This window comes from Nymphaea colorata, chromosome 13 (genome assembly GCF_008831285.2).
Source record: "Nymphaea colorata isolate Beijing-Zhang1983 chromosome 13, ASM883128v2, whole genome shotgun sequence".
Classification (NCBI taxonomy): domain Eukaryota; kingdom Viridiplantae; phylum Streptophyta; class Magnoliopsida; order Nymphaeales; family Nymphaeaceae; genus Nymphaea; species Nymphaea colorata.
This window is the reverse complement of record NC_045150.1, coordinates 2,059,243-2,079,879: the sequence shown is the minus strand read 5'-3', so window position 1 is coordinate 2,079,879 and position 20,637 is coordinate 2,059,243. Positions and strand designations below refer to the sequence as shown.

At 37.1% G+C, this 20,637-nt stretch overlaps 2 protein-coding genes across 3 annotated transcripts; one reads left to right on the top strand and one right to left on the bottom strand.

Moving 5' to 3' along the window:
* Window positions 1-106: 106 nt before the first annotated feature.
* Window positions 107-8,476, top strand: LOC116266811 (O-fucosyltransferase 38). Its single transcript, XM_031648201.2, has 12 exons — window positions 107-450; window positions 782-860; window positions 1,094-1,161; window positions 2,401-2,489; window positions 2,580-2,757; window positions 3,903-4,031; window positions 4,159-4,292; window positions 4,381-4,594; window positions 4,721-4,905; window positions 5,474-5,569; window positions 5,774-5,910; window positions 8,143-8,476. Exons 1-11 carry the CDS (start codon window positions 244-246, stop codon window positions 5,907-5,909), a joined length of 1,515 nt encoding a protein of 504 aa, XP_031504061.1. The 5' UTR covers window positions 107-243; the 3' UTR covers window position 5,910; window positions 8,143-8,476.
* A 1,432-nt stretch (window positions 8,477-9,908) lies between these two features.
* On the bottom strand, window positions 9,909-19,053 carry LOC116267306 (lysine--tRNA ligase). 2 transcript variants are annotated; one of them, XM_031648981.1, is made up of 17 exons: window positions 18,802-19,053; window positions 18,621-18,696; window positions 16,118-16,186; window positions 15,689-15,854; window positions 15,509-15,602; window positions 13,906-13,991; window positions 12,979-13,094; window positions 12,810-12,887; window positions 12,342-12,467; window positions 11,973-12,255; window positions 11,780-11,876; window positions 11,525-11,681; window positions 10,969-11,112; window positions 10,820-10,888; window positions 10,598-10,741; window positions 10,450-10,501; window positions 9,909-10,250 (listed from the first exon to the last, which is right to left on the bottom strand). In XM_031648981.1, the coding sequence occupies exons 1-17, from the start codon at window positions 18,903-18,905 to the stop codon at window positions 10,231-10,233; spliced, it is 1,881 nt and encodes a 626-aa protein (XP_031504841.1). In that variant the 5' UTR covers window positions 18,906-19,053; the 3' UTR covers window positions 9,909-10,230. The 2 variants fall into 2 exon arrangements, with proteins under 2 accessions (XP_031504841.1, XP_031504843.1); XM_031648983.2 differs by having other exon boundaries at window positions 9,909-10,192.
* Between the last annotated feature and the right edge of the window lie 1,584 nt (window positions 19,054-20,637).

The following is a 20,637-nucleotide window of genomic DNA, read 5'->3' as shown; positions in this document are numbered from 1 at the left end:
GAGAGAGAGAGATTCGTCTCAGATAGACGATTGAGATCGACAGACGGGTTTGTTCGGCTGAATATATATATACATATGTGTGTGTTTGTGAGAGAGAGAGAGAGAGAGAGAGAAGAGAGAGATTTCGTCCGATGAGCTAGAAAGTAGAAACTTGGGGTCGGAGTCTTGGACCGAGCAAGGGAGGAGGAGAGGATTGTCTTGAACCTCTAAATCAATGCATGGTGGCGGCGGCGATCTTCAGTGATGGTAAGCGGCAGGGGGAGGACCGCTTTCAGGTCTTCCTCTTCCAGGGTGGCCCTTGCGCTGAAGAAGGCGCCGGCCTTCTTTCTGCTGTTTATTGTCATTTCCTCCTCTGTCGCCTTCCTCCTCGTGGTCTCCGTGTTGCAGAAGCAGAATGTTCCTGATCTCCGGGATGCCCGCTCCAACCAGGGACAGAATGTCTTCCACGAGGTTCGCTGTGTGTGTCTGTGTGGATACAATGGATGGAATGTACTACTGAGCTCTGAACAGCTGTTGATTTGGGCTGCCGTTGTTAGAGAATGGACAACTGCAATTATTGTTATATTGCTAATGATTTGGGGCATGCTCAGTCTCCCCACCTGAATATTGTAACTGCGTGCAGTTCGGGAGCGTAAAGACCCCATTTTTATTGTTCATTGTCTTCATGAACATGATTTGACTCTGTTGCTCATCTTTCTAGATCTGAGACCGGGTTTTCTTTTCTTAGGATTTTTTTTTTGATCGTATGTCAAATCTGTGAAAACTGTTGGTTTGTTTGCAGGACGGGGAAGAGTGGTTATGGAGGGTTCCCCTCAGTCGGAAGCTCCGTCCATGTACCAAACCTACACGGAGTTATACAGGTTTACTTATTTGATTATCTCTCTTTTAGTTCTGTTGGCTTTCACAATTGGTTCTCACTTTGCAATTATATTAACTCGTTATGCCAAGTGAAATGTGACAAGCGAAATTTATGGCCTCATCACGAAATGTTTGAACTCTCTATTGTGCTTTTTTCATCTTCATTAACTTAGATTATCTAAATTCTTGGGCTTTTGATGTTTCTTATCTAATCTTCATACTCTTTGCTGATCAGCTCCTGAAGATTGGGATAGATACATAACCGTGAGAAGCAATGGGGGATTAAATCAAATGCGCACCGGGGTAAGTTTTCTAAGGACTTTGGAGGTATCTTGCTGCAGCTTGTTTTCTGCCTTTATCTGGAAATGCAGAAAATGGTCTTTTTTTTTCAAGTTTGACTATTGGCTTCTTTTCCATAAGAAAAAAAAGACATCTACACAAGGGGTCGGGTTGCATTACGTACTCTGATATACAAGTCCATATTGATGGGAAATCCTGAGGGGCCCCTCCCCGTCTGGGAGGGGGGTCTCTTCAATGTTTCGACCTGCGGCAAGGGATGCATGGCCTGCTATCAAATTCTTCACATCGTGCAGTTTGAATGCTTACCTGTATTTGTTTCACTACGGATCTGAGATCCGTGGGTTTAAGATAGGACAACCCCCATCCTACCTTAAATCCATTGTTGTTACATGTAATATGGATTTTAAGATCCACACTATTAAGATTGGATATTACAGTGCGCACTTCTAATTCAGCCTTGGATCCGAGATCCGAGGCTATCAAACACTACATAAAGGAGGTTTTATCCATCTAGGTGTGCAAACCACTTGCAGCCAGCAGCCAGCAGGTCTTTCTTCCATGAATATGATGCAACATATACTGGTCAAGTAAACGACATAGAACCTTTTCTGGCTGACCTTGACATGGCCAATGTTTAAGCATGAATCTAAATTCTAGAATACAATAGAGTAGTTTGTTTATGAAGTGTAATCTAGGACTCTTAATTTTCAAAGAAAGATAAAAGTACTTCTGAAAATAAAATAACGACCTTCTCCTACAGATAAAGTACTTTATCTTCTGAAAGCTTTCAGAGTTTTGATATCTTTAGAGACATACTCACTGGCAGTATTTGCTAAACCAACCTGGTTTATTGATGAAGACAATAAATTGATTTAAATGATAACGAGTCCTGTACCAAAATGAAAATTTTGTCACTTACCTAGAGAACATTTTGCATGGAATCTATTGAATATCATGTTTTAACATTTTTTTTCATAGCTACGTGGAGAATGGTTCCAGAAATGTGTGATGAACTTTACATAATTAAATTTGTGGTATTTTAGGTACTATGTATCCTTGTATGACTTCTTATGAAACATTTAAATGATTGACTCTTTATTCCTTGTACACTTAACAATACCCATCTGATTGTGATTTATCTGTGAATAGGAGCACCATTGTTTTATTTGCATGTGTGTTTCAACTGATAAGTTCATACTCTTTATGATTTTGATGGATCTCATCACCATCTGTTCTCTGAAGATATGTGACATGGTTGCTGTGGCCCGGATGTTGAATGCTACACTCGTAATTCCTCAGCTGGACAGAAAGTCCTTCTGGCAAGATTCAAGGTATGTAGTATTAGTTGTATTCAGGAATAAACCATTCATCTTCTACAGTACATGCATGGTTGTCTCTGTAACTTTTCCCCTTTAAATCAGTTCTTTCTCAGACATTTTTGATGAAGAACATTTCATTGCAACCCTGAAAGGAGATGTTAGAATTGTCAAAGAGCTACCAAAAGAGTTGGAATCTGTTCCCAAGGCCAGGAAGCACTTCACCTCTTGGTCTTCTAAAAGCTATTATGAGGACATAGCACAGCTATGGAAAACGTACAAGGTATGATGGTCCTAACTGTTGATTTACATGCTTGTGGTGGTTAATTGATATACTTACCTGGCCAAATGACTTCAGGTTGGAGGATGGGTTGTTGCCATTTATCGGGACACTGGAAAGATTAAAAGGAGTCATAGTTTTGTAGCAGCTTGGATTTTTGTTGTATTTTTCTACACTGTGGTACATGCTATGAGATGCTCGCTTAATGTACTTAGCTGTTGGATGGTCATGTATCACATGTTTAACAGAAATGCAGGACATGGTGTGTCACTTGTTTGGCAGAAATGTAGGCAATGACGTGTTGATAATACAGTAGCTTCATGTGCAGCACATGGCATAACTTATTAGAGAAAAAAAAATTTATGGTATGGCCAAATAAATATCATTCTTTCCATTTTCACCTCAAGCAAAATACTCGGATGAAATCTAGTGAATCCTGGAGGCTGTTTGTAATATGTCCCTTGGAGACAACTAACCTCTCTCTCTTTTCTTTATAAAGAGATTAAGATCTATCTGAAGTTCTAAGATTTACTTTTATCAAATCATATAGGAAAATTTTGATTTCTGTAAAGCTATGAAAGAAGAACTTATACACCAGATGCCTCATTTGTGTGTTTGTGTACATGTTCCTACATAGTTCTGGAGACAATTACAATTGTTAATGTTGAGAGGTATGACTGTAGACGGCTTCCAAGTCATCAATGCTGATGGCTACTGCATGTTGTCTTTGACTCTTCGTCTTCTTCCGTGTCTTGTCATTATCTCAAAGAAAATGCATCCATTCACAGAAAATGTCCACAACTCCAAATACTTATATCTTTGCTTTGGCATTTCATTTTCTTTTCATATTCTACAATTGGTAGTTTGGTGTTCATGGAATATCCTCTGTCTATGTGTAAGCTTTAACATGATGCCGTTGTCACTTGTCAAGCTATAGTTATTCTGATTCCTGGAAATAAAACAGATACTGATGAAGCATACTTGATGAGTAATCACTAGTGGCATATATTTTAGTTAATACTTCCAGTTTCCATATGAGCTCAGATATCCTTGTTTTCTTTTTTTTTTTTTTTTTTTTTCCTGTGAAAACTGTAATCATGATTTTCTTGGTTTCTACACAAGTTCCATTAATGCTGTTAAAATTACAGGTCATTCATGTCCCAAAATCTGATTCACGGCTTTCAAACAATGACGTGCCACTTGATATTCAAAGGTTGCGCTGCCGTGCAATGTATTATGCCCTCCGCTTCTCTCGTCCCATTGAGGAAATAGGAATGGTCTGGTTACTCTGTGCTTTGTATTTCCTATTGTGATCCTTGGGCAAAAACAATTTTTTTGCCAGGCTTTATCTAAGAGGTCTCAGCTTATTAATTATGCTCTGAATGCATGACAATGACAGAACAGAAGCTGGTGGAACGCTTGAGGTCGCATGGGAAATATATTGCCCTTCACCTGCGATATGAAAAGGACATGCTGTCTTTTACTGGTTGTACTTATGGCTTAACTGATAATGAAGCTAAAGAACTGTCAATAATGAGGTGAGAAATGACACACAGTCATGCTTACTTGATTATTGGTTTGGACTCATAGTTAAATTCTAAGAGTGTGGCTCTGTTTTTTTTGTAGGCAGAATACTAACCATTGGAAAACGAAGCAGATAAACTCAACAGAGCAGAGAATTGGAGGCAACTGTCCACTTACCCCCAAGGAGGTTGGGATTTTCCTGCGAGCTCTGGGGTATCCTTCATCTACTTTGATATACATTGCTGCTGGTGAGATATATGGTGGAGATAGACACCTTGCGGAGTTAAAATCTTACTTCCCAAACCTATATTTCAAGGTTGGTTCCATAATGTTGTGATTGAATTCATGACTAAAGGATATGGTAATATTTTATGTTTATGATATTTCATGCCATATGTATGCTGAATGTTGAGTGGGTGACTTCGAAGAATAAATTTGACAGGAAACAGTGGCAATGCCTGAAGAACTGGAAGTATTTGCAAGTCATGCATCTCAGACTGCAGCTATAGATTACATTGTATCTGTTGAAAGCGATGTGTTTGTACCTTCATATTCAGGAAACATGGCAAGAGCAGTTGAGGGTCATCGCAGGTTTTTAGGCCATCGCATGACAATTAGTCCTGACAGGTACATTTCCTTATATATCTTGCTGAGAAACTGCCGTCCATAACATTTATGTGGTTGTCCCAATCTAAGTAATATATTGATGTGGTTAGGTTTCAAATTTAACAACTGATGCTCCCTGGGTCCTGCATAGAGAATCATGCTTCATAATCCAATCTTTTTATCATAATGGTAATGCTTGATTCTCTTTTGGCCTTATGCTTGCTCTACTTGTCTTTTTTATGGGCAAGTGGTGTACGGAAATGAAAACCATCAACCATCCCCAACCTCTCTCTCTCTTGTTAGAAAGTGGAGCATGCATCTTGTTCAAAGGTTATGTGACGGATGTTCTTGAGTAAAGACCGCTTTATCCATTTTGAGATGTGGCATGTCAACTTTTTGTCATGAGCACTTGTAACACAAGAATAGACATGTTGTGATATCTTACCTAATTTTCGTGACTAAATGTTTTTTCCTGGCGGATTGATCCTGACATGTGCAGAAAAAAGTGTCCACAACATTCATCTGCTCTTTTATTTGCATGACATGAGAAAATGCTGAACTATTCCATTACTTTTCTCTATGCCTGCAGGAAAGGACTGGTAGAGCTTTTTGATAAGACAGAAGCTGGAGAGCTCAAAGAAGGACCCTTCTTTTCATCACTTGTGAGTCAGATGCATAAATCTAGGTAATGCAGTTCTGCAGTTCCCTATGTGAAGGAAGGTCAATGTGAGCCTTTTTTTTTTCTAATTTAGAGCAATTTCTGCAATTTCGGACATTTTATGATGCATTTGCCAAAGAGGCTTTTCTATGTCGTCTGGAGTTCCATGAGATTTTTCCTTTTTGAAGTGATTTAAGTCAATGATCAAATGAATTCATATGTTGTCCACAGACTTGGTACACCCAGAGAAAGAAAAGGCCCCTTGCCTGGAGTTAAAGGTCGAGCACGGCTTCGCACTGAGGAATCATTTTATGAGAATCCTTTTCCTGAATGCATCTGTAAGACGGGTCACACACACATGGCTTAAGGTGAACACAAAACTTTAATCCCATACTGGGTGTTTGAACTTTGAATCGGCTTATGCTTAAGGTTCTCCTTGGGTTGCATGTATCTAGGTTCATGCCAACTGATGATAATTGATCCTTTTTCCTTCCAAGGTCTGCTTAAATATGTCTTTTTGCTAAAGCCTCTGTTCTTATCCAGTATCTGATGAGCAATTATCATGCTGGTTCATGTAAACTAGTGGAATCTGGCTGGAAAGGAAACCAAATTGTGAAGATACGTTCACTTATTGTTTATTATATGTAATTAAAATGAATGACATAGCTTCAACTTTTATTAGCTGCGAAACCGTTGGATCTGGTACGGTATAGTTCAACAAAAAGCTCAAATAACTGCACCTGTTCGTGCAAGTTATTTTATCCTGTTTTTTTTTAGTATGATTCGGTGTCTCTCCAGAGGTTGGCGATTTATACTTAAACTCATGTACTTACAGAAGGTTTATCGGTAAAAGATCTAGAAACCAGTTAAACTCAAGTGGGGTAATTAAGATTCGTTATTTCCTTTGCAATCCGTTTTATTTTTTCAATTTGTAGAAAGTAGCCTTTCCTGCATTCCATTTATAATGAAGCATAAACTATTACAAAGGTGACTGGATTTATAGCAAGACCTTTGGCATGCTTGGAAGAGAAAATAAAAATATGAGAACATAAAAGTTGACTATTTTTCTCTTCACATAGGAAAATGACATGAGGACAAGATATGAAACAAAGTACATCATTTATGCGTGATACAAAGGTAACTCAATAATGTAAGGTGAGACCTTTTGAAGAGACCTGGGGCTTAAGCAAACTTGATTGTCGACTATTTGCTTCTCTTCTGGAGGAATGATGGACTTCAGTTGTGCTTGAGTTCGTGTAAATCAAAGGTCTTCACTTGACCCTTCATAAAGCTGGAATTAAAAGTTTTAGATCTTATTGGGAGATGTATTGAGAGATATTTGCTTTTCAAATTTGTCTTGTTTTGACTATATTGATATTTCAGACATATTGTTTCACATGTATATGTAGTATTTTTGGTTGTAAACTATAGTATATGCCCTGCCTTGGAATGTTATGGTATTTCTTTTCACTATTAGCCTTCCATTTTATGAATAATATCACGACTCCCTTATGCAGTTCATTTAAATGATTTTCATCTTCACTTTCCATAAGTTTGCCACTCTTCATATTTTGTCTACCCTTTTCTTCTTCCATATTTGTTTTTGTCTCCTCTTCATATAGGTGGTCTATCTACCCTTTTCTTCTTCCATATATGTTTTTGTCTCCTCTTCATATAGGTGGTCTAAACATACTCAATCACCACAAGCCACTATTTTAGTTATTACTGCCAAATAGAGCAAATGATATGATCATCCAAAGAACATACATGGATTTACAAACATAGGGTGCGCACAGGAAACTGTCAGAAAAAAAACCTGAAGAGGATAAACAAAAAGGAATTGATAGAAACCTTAGGAGAAGCGGAAATTAATTACTGAAAAAGAAAAGGTACCACACACTAAAATGTCCCAAAAATTCAAATAGTGGACCACTATTTATGTTAGATATTGAAGAACTAGATAATCTGATTACTAACACTGGAAAAGAAATTCAGCAAATGGAATACATAAAATAGAAAATGATGTCAACTAGTACAAGTGGAAGTTAGACAAGAATTTGAAGAACTACACAAAAACTACAGAAAAGTTTTGGAGTTTTTATTTGAAGCCAACTACCAATCCGAAATGCCAACAGTCATGGTGAATAAACCATGGCAAAGGGGAGGCAATCCTAATGATCTGGAGCTGAAAAGACTTATTTACAAGTTAGTAGACCTTGCAAGAAGGTAGTTACGGGCGAAAACTCCAGTAATCTGATAGAGCTCAAAGAATTTTATGTGCTTCATTTGCTTCTTCGTTTGTCTTGTAAATTTTTTGCCTTTTGTGCAGATTTGTTAGTCTAATTTTTTTTACATATTTAAATAGTTTTTCATCACATTTATTGAGGTTTCTTTCTGTAGCTACTGTCGTTTTTCCAAGATATAATAGCTTATCAGTTTTATGGCTCCTGGTTATTAGGTTTGCTTTTCTTTGTCATGCCTCTTTTTGCCTAAACATTTGGCTTCTCTTGGTGCTTGGTCTTGAGTAGGATCTTCAAATGAGATGTTGTCTTCCTAGTTCTCCTGAACTTACTTTTACATGGTAAATATTTTGGATGCAGAATTGGTGAATGCAGTAGGATTAGTTCCGAATCACAGCATATCGTGGTCTATAAGTGGGTTTTTTGATTCTTGATGCCTGAGAAGAGAAATATGCACGTCGATTGTAATTGAAAACCTGTCTTTTATGGGGATCTAGCAAGTTATTCTTGGAAGTTTTGTATTCATTACTTGGAAGTCAAAATATGTGAATAGTCTTATAACTATTCATTAACTAACTGCATCAAGTTACAGAAATGTGAAGTTCAGAGGAAGCCGTTTTTGTTGTACATTTTCAGATAACATTGTTGCACTTGCTTACTGAAGCAGCTTATATAGTAAGTAGCATGTTTTCAATTAGGTTTTACCATTATTTATTTATATAGAAAAGGAGAGGGAGAGGGAGAGGGGAAGAGAAAGATTCGTAGGTGCTATATACTTAGACGTAATGTAGATAAAAAAACAATTTCAGTCATGGACTTTTTAGAGGTAAAAAAGACTTAAACTAATATTAGACGACCAAAATGTCTCATGACCTTTTTATGCCATCACTTTGAAAAAAAATTACGGGCTGAGATTGTATGTTATTCATTCTACATCTAAGCATGTAGCACCTACCAATTATAGTATATAAACCAAACCAAAAGGTCAGGGACAACATCCAAACCTTTTAAATATGATATTTAAAGTGTTTTTTTAATATAACTTACCAAATAAGTTGATGCAAAATATATATTAAGTTGATTTTTTTAGGTTTTCATAATAAAAAATGAATGGCTCTCATTGCACCAACATTTTGATAATAGAAAAATCAACATCTCATAAAAACTTGTTTTAAAACATATTTGATATCAAAATAGTTTTTATTCATATATTAGGACGTTTATATTTTCTTTAAAATAATTTTTTACAAAAAAAAATTGGTTTTTGTCTTTGACCTATTGGTTGTTTTTTTATCAATTTTTCATATATAATATTTGCTAAAATTGTCTAGCCATCTTGAGTTTCATCCAAATCATAACTGCCCGATGCATTACATTGATTAGATGTGATTAAACACACCATGCATCAAACAGTACGGAGGATTTAAGAAGACTATCAATTGGACTAGCCGGTTTGGAGATATCAAAGAAATTTACATCTTTTTCTATATGTAGTTGGCTCTTCTCCCTCTTCTATACACCTTTTATACAGCACCATATGGGATTACTCTCATATTACATTGTATATTTACATGAACATAATTGTTATGAAACCATCTGAACCATTTGGTTTTAATTATCCATTATATTGCGCAAACATCCGAACCAAATCAACTTAATTTTCAACTTTGTTTAAGGCTAAAAGTCCACTAAAGTGTGACGCACACCACCCTGAGACCATTGTTCAGACCAATTTATCTTTCAGTAGCTTGAATAAAGTAAATACCAGTAACTATTAAATCACTGTAATGCTTGGTGATTTTAAATTATTGGAATGCTCAGCTCATAAATGTCTTCAAAAATGATTACGCAAGCAGGCAGCTTAGGACGAAACTTGAGGATAATCAGAACAGTTTAACCGAAAAAATCTACCTTGTAGGTCATAATGGGACTGATCTAAAATACTTTCGGCTCCTCTCTTCATTAAAGAAAAAGAGATGGAACAACAAGCGAGCTGGTGAATGCATATCGAGAAACATGTCCAACCTCCGTTTTCTTTTAGTTGTTGCACGCCATTTCGCTGTCTACAATTGCAAAATATCATCATATACGAACATCTTTCGGTGGAGAGACATCTGGGCATCAACTTTTACCAAACAAAACAAGACCGAATATTACACATCATATAAGAAGCACCAGTCCTGACAAAGTTGCCAAACTACCCCCCAAATGCGCAGACAATCAATACATCAGTTTAATGAATAAAGTGTGCACCATTTTCAGTTTGAAGAATCAAGTCTAATTTTCTTAACATGCTTGATACAAAATTTTCCTATCACCTTCTCCAATTAGAGCTGAAGAAGAATTTGTTGGCCGATCACAGGCATTCAACTGTAGTGAAATCGCAAGAGACCAACTGTTGCACCCAATCCTGCAGCGACCAAGTAACACGTTCACGACCTACAACTTTTAACCTTGTCCTTGAAATACTGGTATATCATGCGAGAACACAACACACAAAGATGTTGCCCATAATGAACAAGCACATAGGGAGTAATACATACGTTAGAAGGGGAAGTTCATACTTTGAAGAATGTATCAGAAAAAAAATGATAATATTTGAAAATTGTACTGCACACAAGGAGAGATATTATGCATATAGAAGGAGAAAAAGGATTTGAGAATTACATTTTGCATCTGACTCATCCTGCGGCCTCATGGCTGGGAAAAAGATGACCTCCTGTGAAAAAACAAATAATACTAATGGAGTCAGATGTGAACCAGAAACCATTCAGGTACCTACATGTCTAATCCACCAGATAGGTTGAAGATGGACCTTGATGTTTAGAGAATCTGTTAAAAGCATAGCAACCCGGTCAATCCCTAATCCCCACCCAGCAGTTGGTGGCAGCCCATGATCCAAAGCAGTGCAAAATGCCTCATCAAAAGCCATTGCCTCATCATCACCGGATTGCCGATCCTAGAGCCACAGGAAAATTATGAGAATCTTCCAGAAAAAAAAATTGTTATCAGAAACCCATAAAATCAAACCCAATACCTTGAGCTGTTGGGCAAAGCGATCACGCTGCACAACAGGATCATTCAACTCGGTGTATGCATTGCACACCTAACATAGTGAAGATTAACATCAACACTGGTGGAAAATAGGAAAGTGAAACCCGTAAAGATAGAACAATATGCACATACCTCATGCTTGTTGACAAAAAGTTCGAAACGTTCAGTCAAGCCCGGTTTTGACCGGTGCCACTTTGCCAAAGGACTCATTATCTCTGGATGGTTGATTATGAACGTAGGATTCACACATTGTTCTTCCAAGAAATGGCCAACAAGCTGATTAGAGAAACCATATAGATAAAAAGTTCAGTATGGTGAAATATCTAAACAGTGTCTCTCTCCATTCTCTGTGTATGTGTATGTGTATCTCTCTCTCTCTCTCTCTCTATATATATATATATATATATATATATAGAAACATAAAGGATATATAAATATGGATATATTCCTTGTACATGATCTCCTGTTAATATTTCGTGAATGTTTAATAGTTTTCTGCTTCCTAGGATAAATTCTCCTGCTCCTCACTCATAAAAAGAACCACCAGGTTGGTGAAGCATAACCCTGAATATAAAAATATGCTATGACAAATAGCCATAACAAGCTGTATGATTCTCATGAACTTTTGCAAGGAGCTCAATTCAGTTTTTTTTAGTACATACAAGCATCAGCCAAAATGGAAAAATACCTTGTCCAATAGTCTAGCTGTTGTTTGTGGAGGCGGACATTTCACACCAAACTTTTCACAAGCATCAACTAGATATCTATTAGCTGCTTCACTGGTGAGGTCCTTCGGAATGTTAAGGTTGGCCTCTGCTTCCAGTCCTTCAATCATATCAATCCTTCTGAAGTTTACAGAGACAAAAAGAAATGAGTATCCCCAAAACTAACAAGTGCTTGCAGGTAATCAAATTCTGCAAATTCAAGAATCTACAAAGCTTACCTGAAAGGGGGAGAAAAATCTATCTCTATAGGTTCATTGTCGTAACCATTTGAATGGTATTTGATTTTGTAACCCCCTGTTATTTTCTTGATCATTCCTGTGATAGATAAACCCAACGAATGAAAACAGCAAATATAAAATACAATACGTTATAAAAATCAGTGCGATCAGACATTCCCAGAATAGGAGTTACCAGACAGCATTTGCTCAGTTAACTCCATCAGATCTTGATAGTCTGCATACGCCATGTAAAACTCACACGTGGTAAATTCTGGATTATGAGTCAAATCTATTCCTTCATTTCTGAATTGCTTTCCAATTTCATAGACACGATCAAGTCCTCCAACAATTAACTGTTTAAGATAAAGCTCTGGGGCAATACGCATAAACAGCTTCATATTCAATTCATTGTGGTGAGTAACAAACGGCTTAGCAGCAGCTCCACCAGCAATCATGTTCATCATAGGTGTTTCAACCTGACATTTTAGCATATACATCTTAATCATAAAGAGAGATGAAAAGGAAATGAAGATGCATATGTGCAGTAAGAATTCCAACATACCTCCAAAAATTCAAGGTCATCAAGATATTTTCTGATGTAAGAGATGATATGACTTCTAGTCTGGAATATCTGCCTAACCTCCTTATTCAACATTAGATCAAGGTACCTCTGACGATATCGTGTTTCCTGTCATTCAGTACAACAAATTGTCAAAAACAATTGATCTCTCTTTCTTTTCAGTTTCTTATGTGAGAGAAGATAGAGGAATGAATATCATCTAAAAGTTTGCACAATAAATCATAAGAAAGTCCAGATGAATCCTAATCACTATATCTAAAATTTTCTCCAAACCAGGTAGACAAAATATATTGAAATTCCTTGTTCCTTTCTTACAATTGACAAACTCTCAAATTGAAAAAACAAAACCAGTAAATCAACACCATCAAGGGTACCATAGAGTACCACCTTAAGACTATGACACATAAGCAAGGTTTATTTTTTATTCTTGTGGGATCAGCAATAGAGTACCTGATCCTTTACAACATATGCTTCAGGATTCCTAGGATTTCCAGGGGTCCATGCATCAGTTGCCTGCCCATCACTCTTCTGAAAAAAGGGGCAGAAAGAATGGTTTCAATAAGGAAATAAGCAAGAAGCCATTTAGCACACATCACTTAGCAGTTGTCCATATAATTACTTTGGACTGATGATCCTTTCCGGGAGCAGCTTTATTTCTTGGCATCATGCAGAGGCTGGGAGAGAGGACAGTGAATTTCTTAGGAAAAATACTGAGCTCACCACGTTGACTTTTGCCTGTAGATACCAGTAAATGTGTGAAACATCTTAACCTAGTAAATAAAAAATTAAAAGGCATGGGAGTCTATTCACAAGAAACTACATAGCTATGCATCTCCAAACAGTTACAAAGTTTGCTCGTTACTGCAAGCAAATCTCTTAAAATGACCAACAAATGTACATAGACCAGAAATGTGCCAGGCTATGTTTTAGCCTTACTTCTAAACAAATTATAAGCATGCATAGAAGCATTTAAGAGAAATTCTCAAACTCAGTTGCATAGTATTTCATAATTTAGCAACTGCTAGTAGTGAGCAAATCATATTGACATTAGAAGATAACAAGAAGGCAGTAGAACCCTCCACACTCCAGCATTCATATCTCCGTGTTCAGCATTCACTTGCCTGAACAATACCAGCCAAAACAGAGTAAGAACTAAACGAGCGGAAAAATATAAGCTTACTTTTTTATTAAACAATGTCAAGTTTATTTTTTTAAGTTTCTTAAGAATTACTAAAAAAAGGAAAGGAAAAACTTTACAATGTTTTATTTACCTCTTTTGCAGGTAAAAGCACCTAGAAGAAGGGGGAAAAAAAGCAGAGAGAGTCTAAACCCTAAATCCTATCACTGAAAAGGATTCCTGCACCATTTTTTTCCTCTTTTGGAACCACATTATAAGAGCAAAACTATGGTACCACCTTAGTCAGTGCCTAGAAGAGTGGAAAACAAGCAGCTGGCTTTAAAAGCAAAATCTGCAGTCGATTACAGAGAAAATCTTATACCCATTAACTGGAAATCTTAATTGAAACTTGAAAGGAATATCACCAACCTGGAAAACCAGTTATCCCGACAATGTCTCCACGCTTTACGGAAGCATGATATTTAGAAAACTCAGATTCTTCCAGCTCTGAGTGCCTGTCAAAATTATTAAGCTGAATCAGAATTTATTTCAATTGGACTAAATGATAGACAGCCAAGCATAAAAGTAGTTGGTTTCTGCTATAACTGGACAACCAAATGCTTAAAATGACTTTGACTTGATAAGTCTGTCAATAACATTATGACGATACAAAAAGAATTCAGAATTTTCAGTATAGAAGAGTAATGAGGAAAGACGTGCCTTCCAAGTTTATTTTTTCTTTAATTTTATCTTCTCACTTCCATAAGTTGACTCTACTGGTTACCAAGAAAACCATAAGAACAACTAGGCGCCAAACCCAGCATATTAATGTTTTTGCTATTGTCAATTTCCTGTGACAAAAAAAATCTATTTAGATGAAGTAAACAAAGACTTAAGAGGCCACACACACCAGCTATAAATGGCTACCAAACAACACAAAGTTTTTGGAATTAGGTTATTCTTCCAACCAATACCAACAACTTAGTAGAAAGAAACCTAGAGTGTATGGGTGATGATAACATGATGGCCAATGAGGTAAACTACTGAAACAAAAAAGACAGAATAAAATACTTAAATGGCCCATATGCAAACAAGAACCACAAGTATAGAACGTTAACCTAAAGAAAAGTGTTAATTTAGATCAATGATGGCCCTTTTGACTTCTAATTTAGGTCAAGTCAGATACTTAAACCAGCTTCACCCAGGTTAGCATTTATCCCTAATAGAACTAGACAGGGAGAGAAAATGAAATCCCTCCAGCTGATGCATCTCAAGCAATGGAAAATGCTCCAGCAACTAGCTGGTGGTTCATGTTACCTTCTTCCACAACTTTCTCAAGCAACTTGGAATTATGACAGATGCAAGCTTCCCAACCATGATAACTTGAAAATTCTCAGACTATGCATAATTGCATATGATTTTGTTTCTTGTTTGTGCATGTGCATACAATTTCCCTTTGAAGATTTCTCATCATTACTTGATAATCTATAGCACTTCTATTCCCAGGGCAGAAAAGGCCAGGACCTGAAGCAGTGTTAACCTATCAACAATCCTTTATCTCAAAAGTATCATGCTGAAACTGAAAGTGAAGATCCTCTCTCAAAAGAACTCGATACACACTGATGATCAATTGATCTGTGATTGACAAAGGTGACTAGTCACTGAAACTTGGTGCTATAGTGGTCTGAGACTCTGAATATATTTGGTCATAGATGGAGTGCTTACAAGTCTTATCTTTAATTTCCTTGGTCCTCCACTGGGCACAATTGCATCACATCAACATTTTGGAGATCCATTTATCCCTTCGAGTAGAAGATGTAAGTATAACTTTAGTTATCCCCTCTTTCTTTATTTGGCACAAAAGAATTGTCTTCATAAAAGGGAAGAAAATATGGCAAAAGCAAATGATGAAAATTAGTATGCTCCTGAGTTACTAACTTGGCAATGACCAATCAAAAACACAGACAACAAGCAACTGAAGCATGACATATGACAGACGTTTGATAGTGAAAGCGAAATATGACTCAAGTACCTGGCATCGGCCATGACTTGTACTTTGACCCCTCCACCATGCAGATCATAGAAATACAATTTTGATGAAGAAGTTCGCTTGTTTAAAATTCTCCCTAATAGATGAAACTTAAACGTTACAAAAATAAAAGTCGCATAGCACATATAAGGAGTAACTAGCCAGAAAATCAAACTCAGGTACCAGATAGAGATTCAGTAATGTCTTCCTGGTGCTCGCCATTGTTTAACCCTTCATACTTCTTAACATATGCATTTATGGACAGAGATACATGGAACTTATGAGGATACGGATTGACTCCAGATGTCTTTAAAGCTTCTAGGGCTTTCAACCTGTTTTCATAGTATTGCTGCAACAACAAATAGAAAAGAAAAGATATTGACTATGCTGATATAAGAAAACATGCTCATAGACATACATATGCATTGTATTTACTATCTACTATGGATTTAGATATGTGTGTATGGACACACACACACACATACAGAGACTAATCCTGTTATTTTTAGGACCCATCAAATGACTATCAAAGTTATGCATAAGGAAGATGAATAAGAGAGACTTAATGAATTTCAGATACAACAATGACAGTAGAGAAAGTTGGGAATAGACCGTTGGATCCAGGTCATCATCATCTGTAGCATGCGGTTTTTGAGCCTGTGAACTTGCTGCAGCGGCAGCCTGCATAAGAATATAACAGATGCAACTAAGAAGTGTAAACATAACATAGTGTTGGATGTGGGAGACATTTTTCCATGGCAAACATATTGCTCATAAACCTTTCATACATTTGAACCATGTTGGAATAGTAACACAAAATGCAAAAGGAATGTCAGTAACAGAGAAAAAAAAGTAACACTAAGCACTATACACCTTTAAAATATCAGAAACATATGAAACAACTTAAGTACTATTCACGGACTTGTCAATCTGTGTTAGCAGTACCAGCACAACACATTTTAAATGTGTTTGAGATCTTTATTCTCCATTTTCTGTTACTTTTGACATTTTTAGAAATGACTTTGAGTCGTTAGCAATGTTTTTTTTGTAACAAAATAATGGGAAAATAACTTCAGAATTTATTTCATTATTTTGTAATTTTTGAACTTCCAATATTTTCCTAAGAAAAAAGAACTTTTCATCTATGTGACACGTGTAAGCCAGTTTTGCCCAGGTACCCATGTCGGTATGTGGGTACGGCGACACGGGTACGACTGGGGCACTGCTGCACTGCTGCATTTTAAAACTTTTAAAATTATATTTTCAAACTTTATTTTTTCTCTAATTTTTTATTTTCCCTTCTTTGAAATTAAAAACGTCAACAGAAAAATTTCACAAAATTAGCTGAAAAGCATGAAATAAATAATTAATGTTTGGGACAGTCATGCATCTTCCAAAGTGATATTATTTTAGACCTCAATCCTCATGAAGGAAACTGAGAGATCTTAACTTGAATCTTTCAGCCAAATTAGTTGAGAATATGGTTACTGAGTCATCTAATCCTTCGCACAAGTGAAGTCCAACTGCCAGAGGTACCATATAAAATTTCCTTAAAAAGGCCCTTCCGCCCTTTTTTCAAAATTTTGAAACTCCATCATCCTCCTCACCAAGCCCCCCCACCCCACAACCCACACCACGAAAAAAAAAAGAGAGAGAAAAAGGATGATGTCTACCTCCTATACTGATTCTTGGTCAGATGACTCGAACCTTATTAGAGACCAATATCTATCCAAAAGCTTTACTACATCATGTTTGGTGCTCACTACTCTGCGGTCCAGAAAATGTCTTCATTCATAAAGTAGATTGACTGTTGGATGCTTGGATGGGTGGACTAGCCTTTATATATAAGGAGAGGTGAATGGTTGACTTAAACCAGTCAAAGTTGGTAATGGTCTTCATGAGCCCTCGGGTACTAGTGTAACTAACAATAACATGTTATTGCACAAAAAAAAAGGGGTTTGGATCTTATCATAAGCAATGATAACAAAGAAGGATATGACTGCCAGTTAATGTCCACCAAGGGGGTCAGCATTGGAGAAAGTGAAATACGAATGAGATGTATGTGGAGTGACAAAATTATTCTAGCGAACCCCAAAGTCTTATAGCTGCAGATACATTAAGGTTTTCAGTTGATGATGACTTGATCACTCCGCTAAGAAAGAAAAACAAGAGTTTAAATTTTCCTTTGTAAGAGGGAGCATGGACCAGGTAATCGTATCCTCATGGAATGTAAGCTTGCTAGAGCCGTATATAGTAATGTTACCAAGCAATTTGGTAGGAAAAAGGTAATGATGCGGTGGTTATAAAAACCACACCAGTGAAAAGGATGAGACTGAAATAGCAGACAAACCACAACGATCTTCATCAAGCAACCAGTAACTAGATGAATATGGGAACTTAGGAGAACACATCAAGTTCTCAGCCAGCACCAAAAGTGACAAACAGATTCTGAAGAAGGTGATCCCCATTCTTCAAGATTCAAGACAGATCCATCCAAAAGCGGCTGTCTACAGATGTTCACGACTTTCCATGAAAGGTATCAAGGTATTAATGTTTGACAAACTTCATCTGGAATGAAGAAATGGTTACATAGAGAAACTACTGTGGTGCCGTTGCCGGTGGCAAGACCACAATGGAAATGCAGGGAGATGGTGGTTGCAGGCGTTCCACTATCCAATAATTTGGTGGCAGGAAAATTCTAAGCCCATGATGGCAGAGAATGTCAGGGTGACCTCGGAAAACCAGTTATTTGCTAAGCCATGGCCACAGATTGTTGTGTTTTAACAGCGTGGAGGTGTTTTGGTGCCATTACTAGTACAGCTTCATTGACAACAACCGAGAAACCGCGCGACTTTATGGATGGGAATATCAAATGGATATATCTACCTCCTTTTCTTAATTTACGCTTTATCGACAAATGTACCATTTCTGGTCTTATCCTATCGGTCCGGGTCTTGGTTATCCCACAAAATAGAAAATCATTCATAATTCTCATACGAAGAACAGATAGACGAATGGACAAGGAAACGAAATTGATCCCCAGAGGAACTCTACTTTCACTATCAGCAAGGAAAAATGACAAGGAAAGACGTCACAGAGAACCACAGGAACTTGCCTTCTTCTTTTTCTCTTCTTCTTTGAGCCTCTTCTCTTCCTCCTTCTGCTTCATCTTAGCTTCTCGCTTCAGAGCACTACACGAAATTCAAGAAAAATGGAAAATCAGGGTAAGAGAAGAGGCGGAAAGAAACAAACAATGCAAATAAAGAAAACCATAATCCCGTGGCCATCGAGCGTACTTTTTGCTCTTAGAGTCCGCTGCGGACGGGCATTCCGATGACGGAGCAGAATTCATCGACAGCTCGGCCACCGTTGCCGCCGTCGCCTCCACCTCGTCCGCCATCGGTGATCGCAGGCTAAGCTCGATCGAAGATTCTAGGGCTCCTTCTTTCTCTTCGCTTCCCTTCTTCCCCCTGCTGCTAGAGAGAGAGAGAGAGAGAGAGAGAGAGAGAGAGAGAGAGCGGGAATCTGAAGGCGTTAGGGTTGGCGCGCCACTGAACTGAATAAGTACGCTGTTTGTCAGTTGAGGGTTTCTGAGGGGCTTAGAATCCGACGGTCGTCGATCGACTAAGAGCTTGATGGACGGGTGATGTTCGCTCCTTAACTGGTCTTCGGGGGACGTCGACCATCTTCACGTCCTAAGCAATCTCTACTCCACTGAGGGAGTGCGGGGTCTCGATCCGGGTCGTGATCCAGTCCTCAAGATGTTCCCGGGTCCAATTTGGTCCAATCTTGTCTTGTAGGCGTTTGAGAGGGGGACTGGTATGTCAATGGATCCGATTGGTACCGGATTTATAATTTTACTATATCCGGTTTATCGGATAACATATCGGGATTCGACAGTAAATGAGAAAAGTTCATACCATATTTGAACAGAAATTTTAAATTCACAGTTCAAATGCAATCTGAATATGAAATTTTAAATTGTCAATATAAATTTGCTTTAAACAAATCTGATTTTGAAATTCAAACCCAATTCTGAAATGCATTATGATATGGTAAGAACTGATTTTCAAAATGTATAGATATTTAACATAGAAAAAATTAACTTGCAATATTGATTTTATTATCTGGTTCCATCCACGCAATTCAAACGCCCCCTAATAAAAGGCCGACTATAAGAGATCAGGCTTCCATGAAGCCCGAAGCCCATCAATTTCTATGTCAACGGACCTAACTCGGTTTCACATATTTGGATTAATACCTGTTCGGACTTTGATAGACAAACTGAAAGCAAATCCAGATCTAATTAACTCGAAGTTTAACAGTCTTGGGGTCCAGATCTAGTGGCGGACCCACATGTGGGCTGGTCTGGGCAGTTGCCCACACTAGCTTCTTAAATTTTCATTATTTGTACATTGGCAAATTTAATATTCACTTTTATACATATATAGGTGCCCCTCCAGATGAGTATTTATAAATGATTGCCTCTCCAACCAATTTTTTTTAGTTATGCCATTGTCCAGATCAATCTTATGTATGAACTAAATCTAATAGACTGGATATTCAATAAATCCAATAGATTGGATTCAGACAAGATCCGATTGGATATTCATTAAATCCAATAGATTGAATTCAGACAAGGTCTGATATTGAACTAGAATCCAAACTCTTTGCACCTGGAGTTCACAATTTCCTAGCTCACAAAAACATCAATGCAGAAAACCTTAGTGCCTTTATGTATTTGTTATGTTCTGGAGATATGTATACACAAAAACAGGTAGTTACTAGTCATTTCATACATATATATATATATATATATATATATATATATATATATATATATATATATATATATATATATATATATATATATATATATATATATATAGGAAAATCTATGGTAGAGATTAAATTGGAAAAAAAAAACTTTTGATTCAAGAGACAAAAGCACCCTTCAAGCAAGAGGTCTTGATTAAGTGACTGATTGGTTTTTCCTTTAAGGACCATTTCTGTTTCTTAAAAATACAGTTTGTTTGTTTTTTTTTTCAACTTAATCCCTAACATTCGATCTCCTTAAAATCTAACTACTTATTTTCCTTCCCTCCATTCTCTTTTTTTTTTTTTCTCGCACC

Bases quoted from the DNA above. Each gene is read 5' to 3' on its own strand.
- LOC116267306 (XM_031648981.1), bottom strand. From the start codon at position 18,905: ATGGCGGACGAGGTGGAGGCGACGGCGGCAACGGTGGCCGAGCTGTCG. The intron at 11,682-11,779 runs GTAAGCTTTGTA...TGTAAACTTCAG, and splicing joins GATTTTTCTCCCCCTTTCAG to AAGGATTGATATGATTGAAG. The intron at 10,742-10,819 runs GTATTGGGTTTG...CTGTGGCTCTAG, and splicing joins GCTTTGCCCAACAGCTCAAG to GATCGGCAATCCGGTGATGA.
- LOC116266811 (XM_031648201.2), top strand. From the start codon at position 244: ATGGTAAGCGGCAGGGGGAGGACCGCTTTCAGGTCTTCCTCTTCCAGG. The intron at 861-1,093 runs GTTTACTTATTT...TTTGCTGATCAG, and splicing joins ACCTACACGGAGTTATACAG to CTCCTGAAGATTGGGATAGA. The intron at 4,595-4,720 runs GTTGGTTCCATA...TAAATTTGACAG, and splicing joins TCCCAAACCTATATTTCAAG to GAAACAGTGGCAATGCCTGA.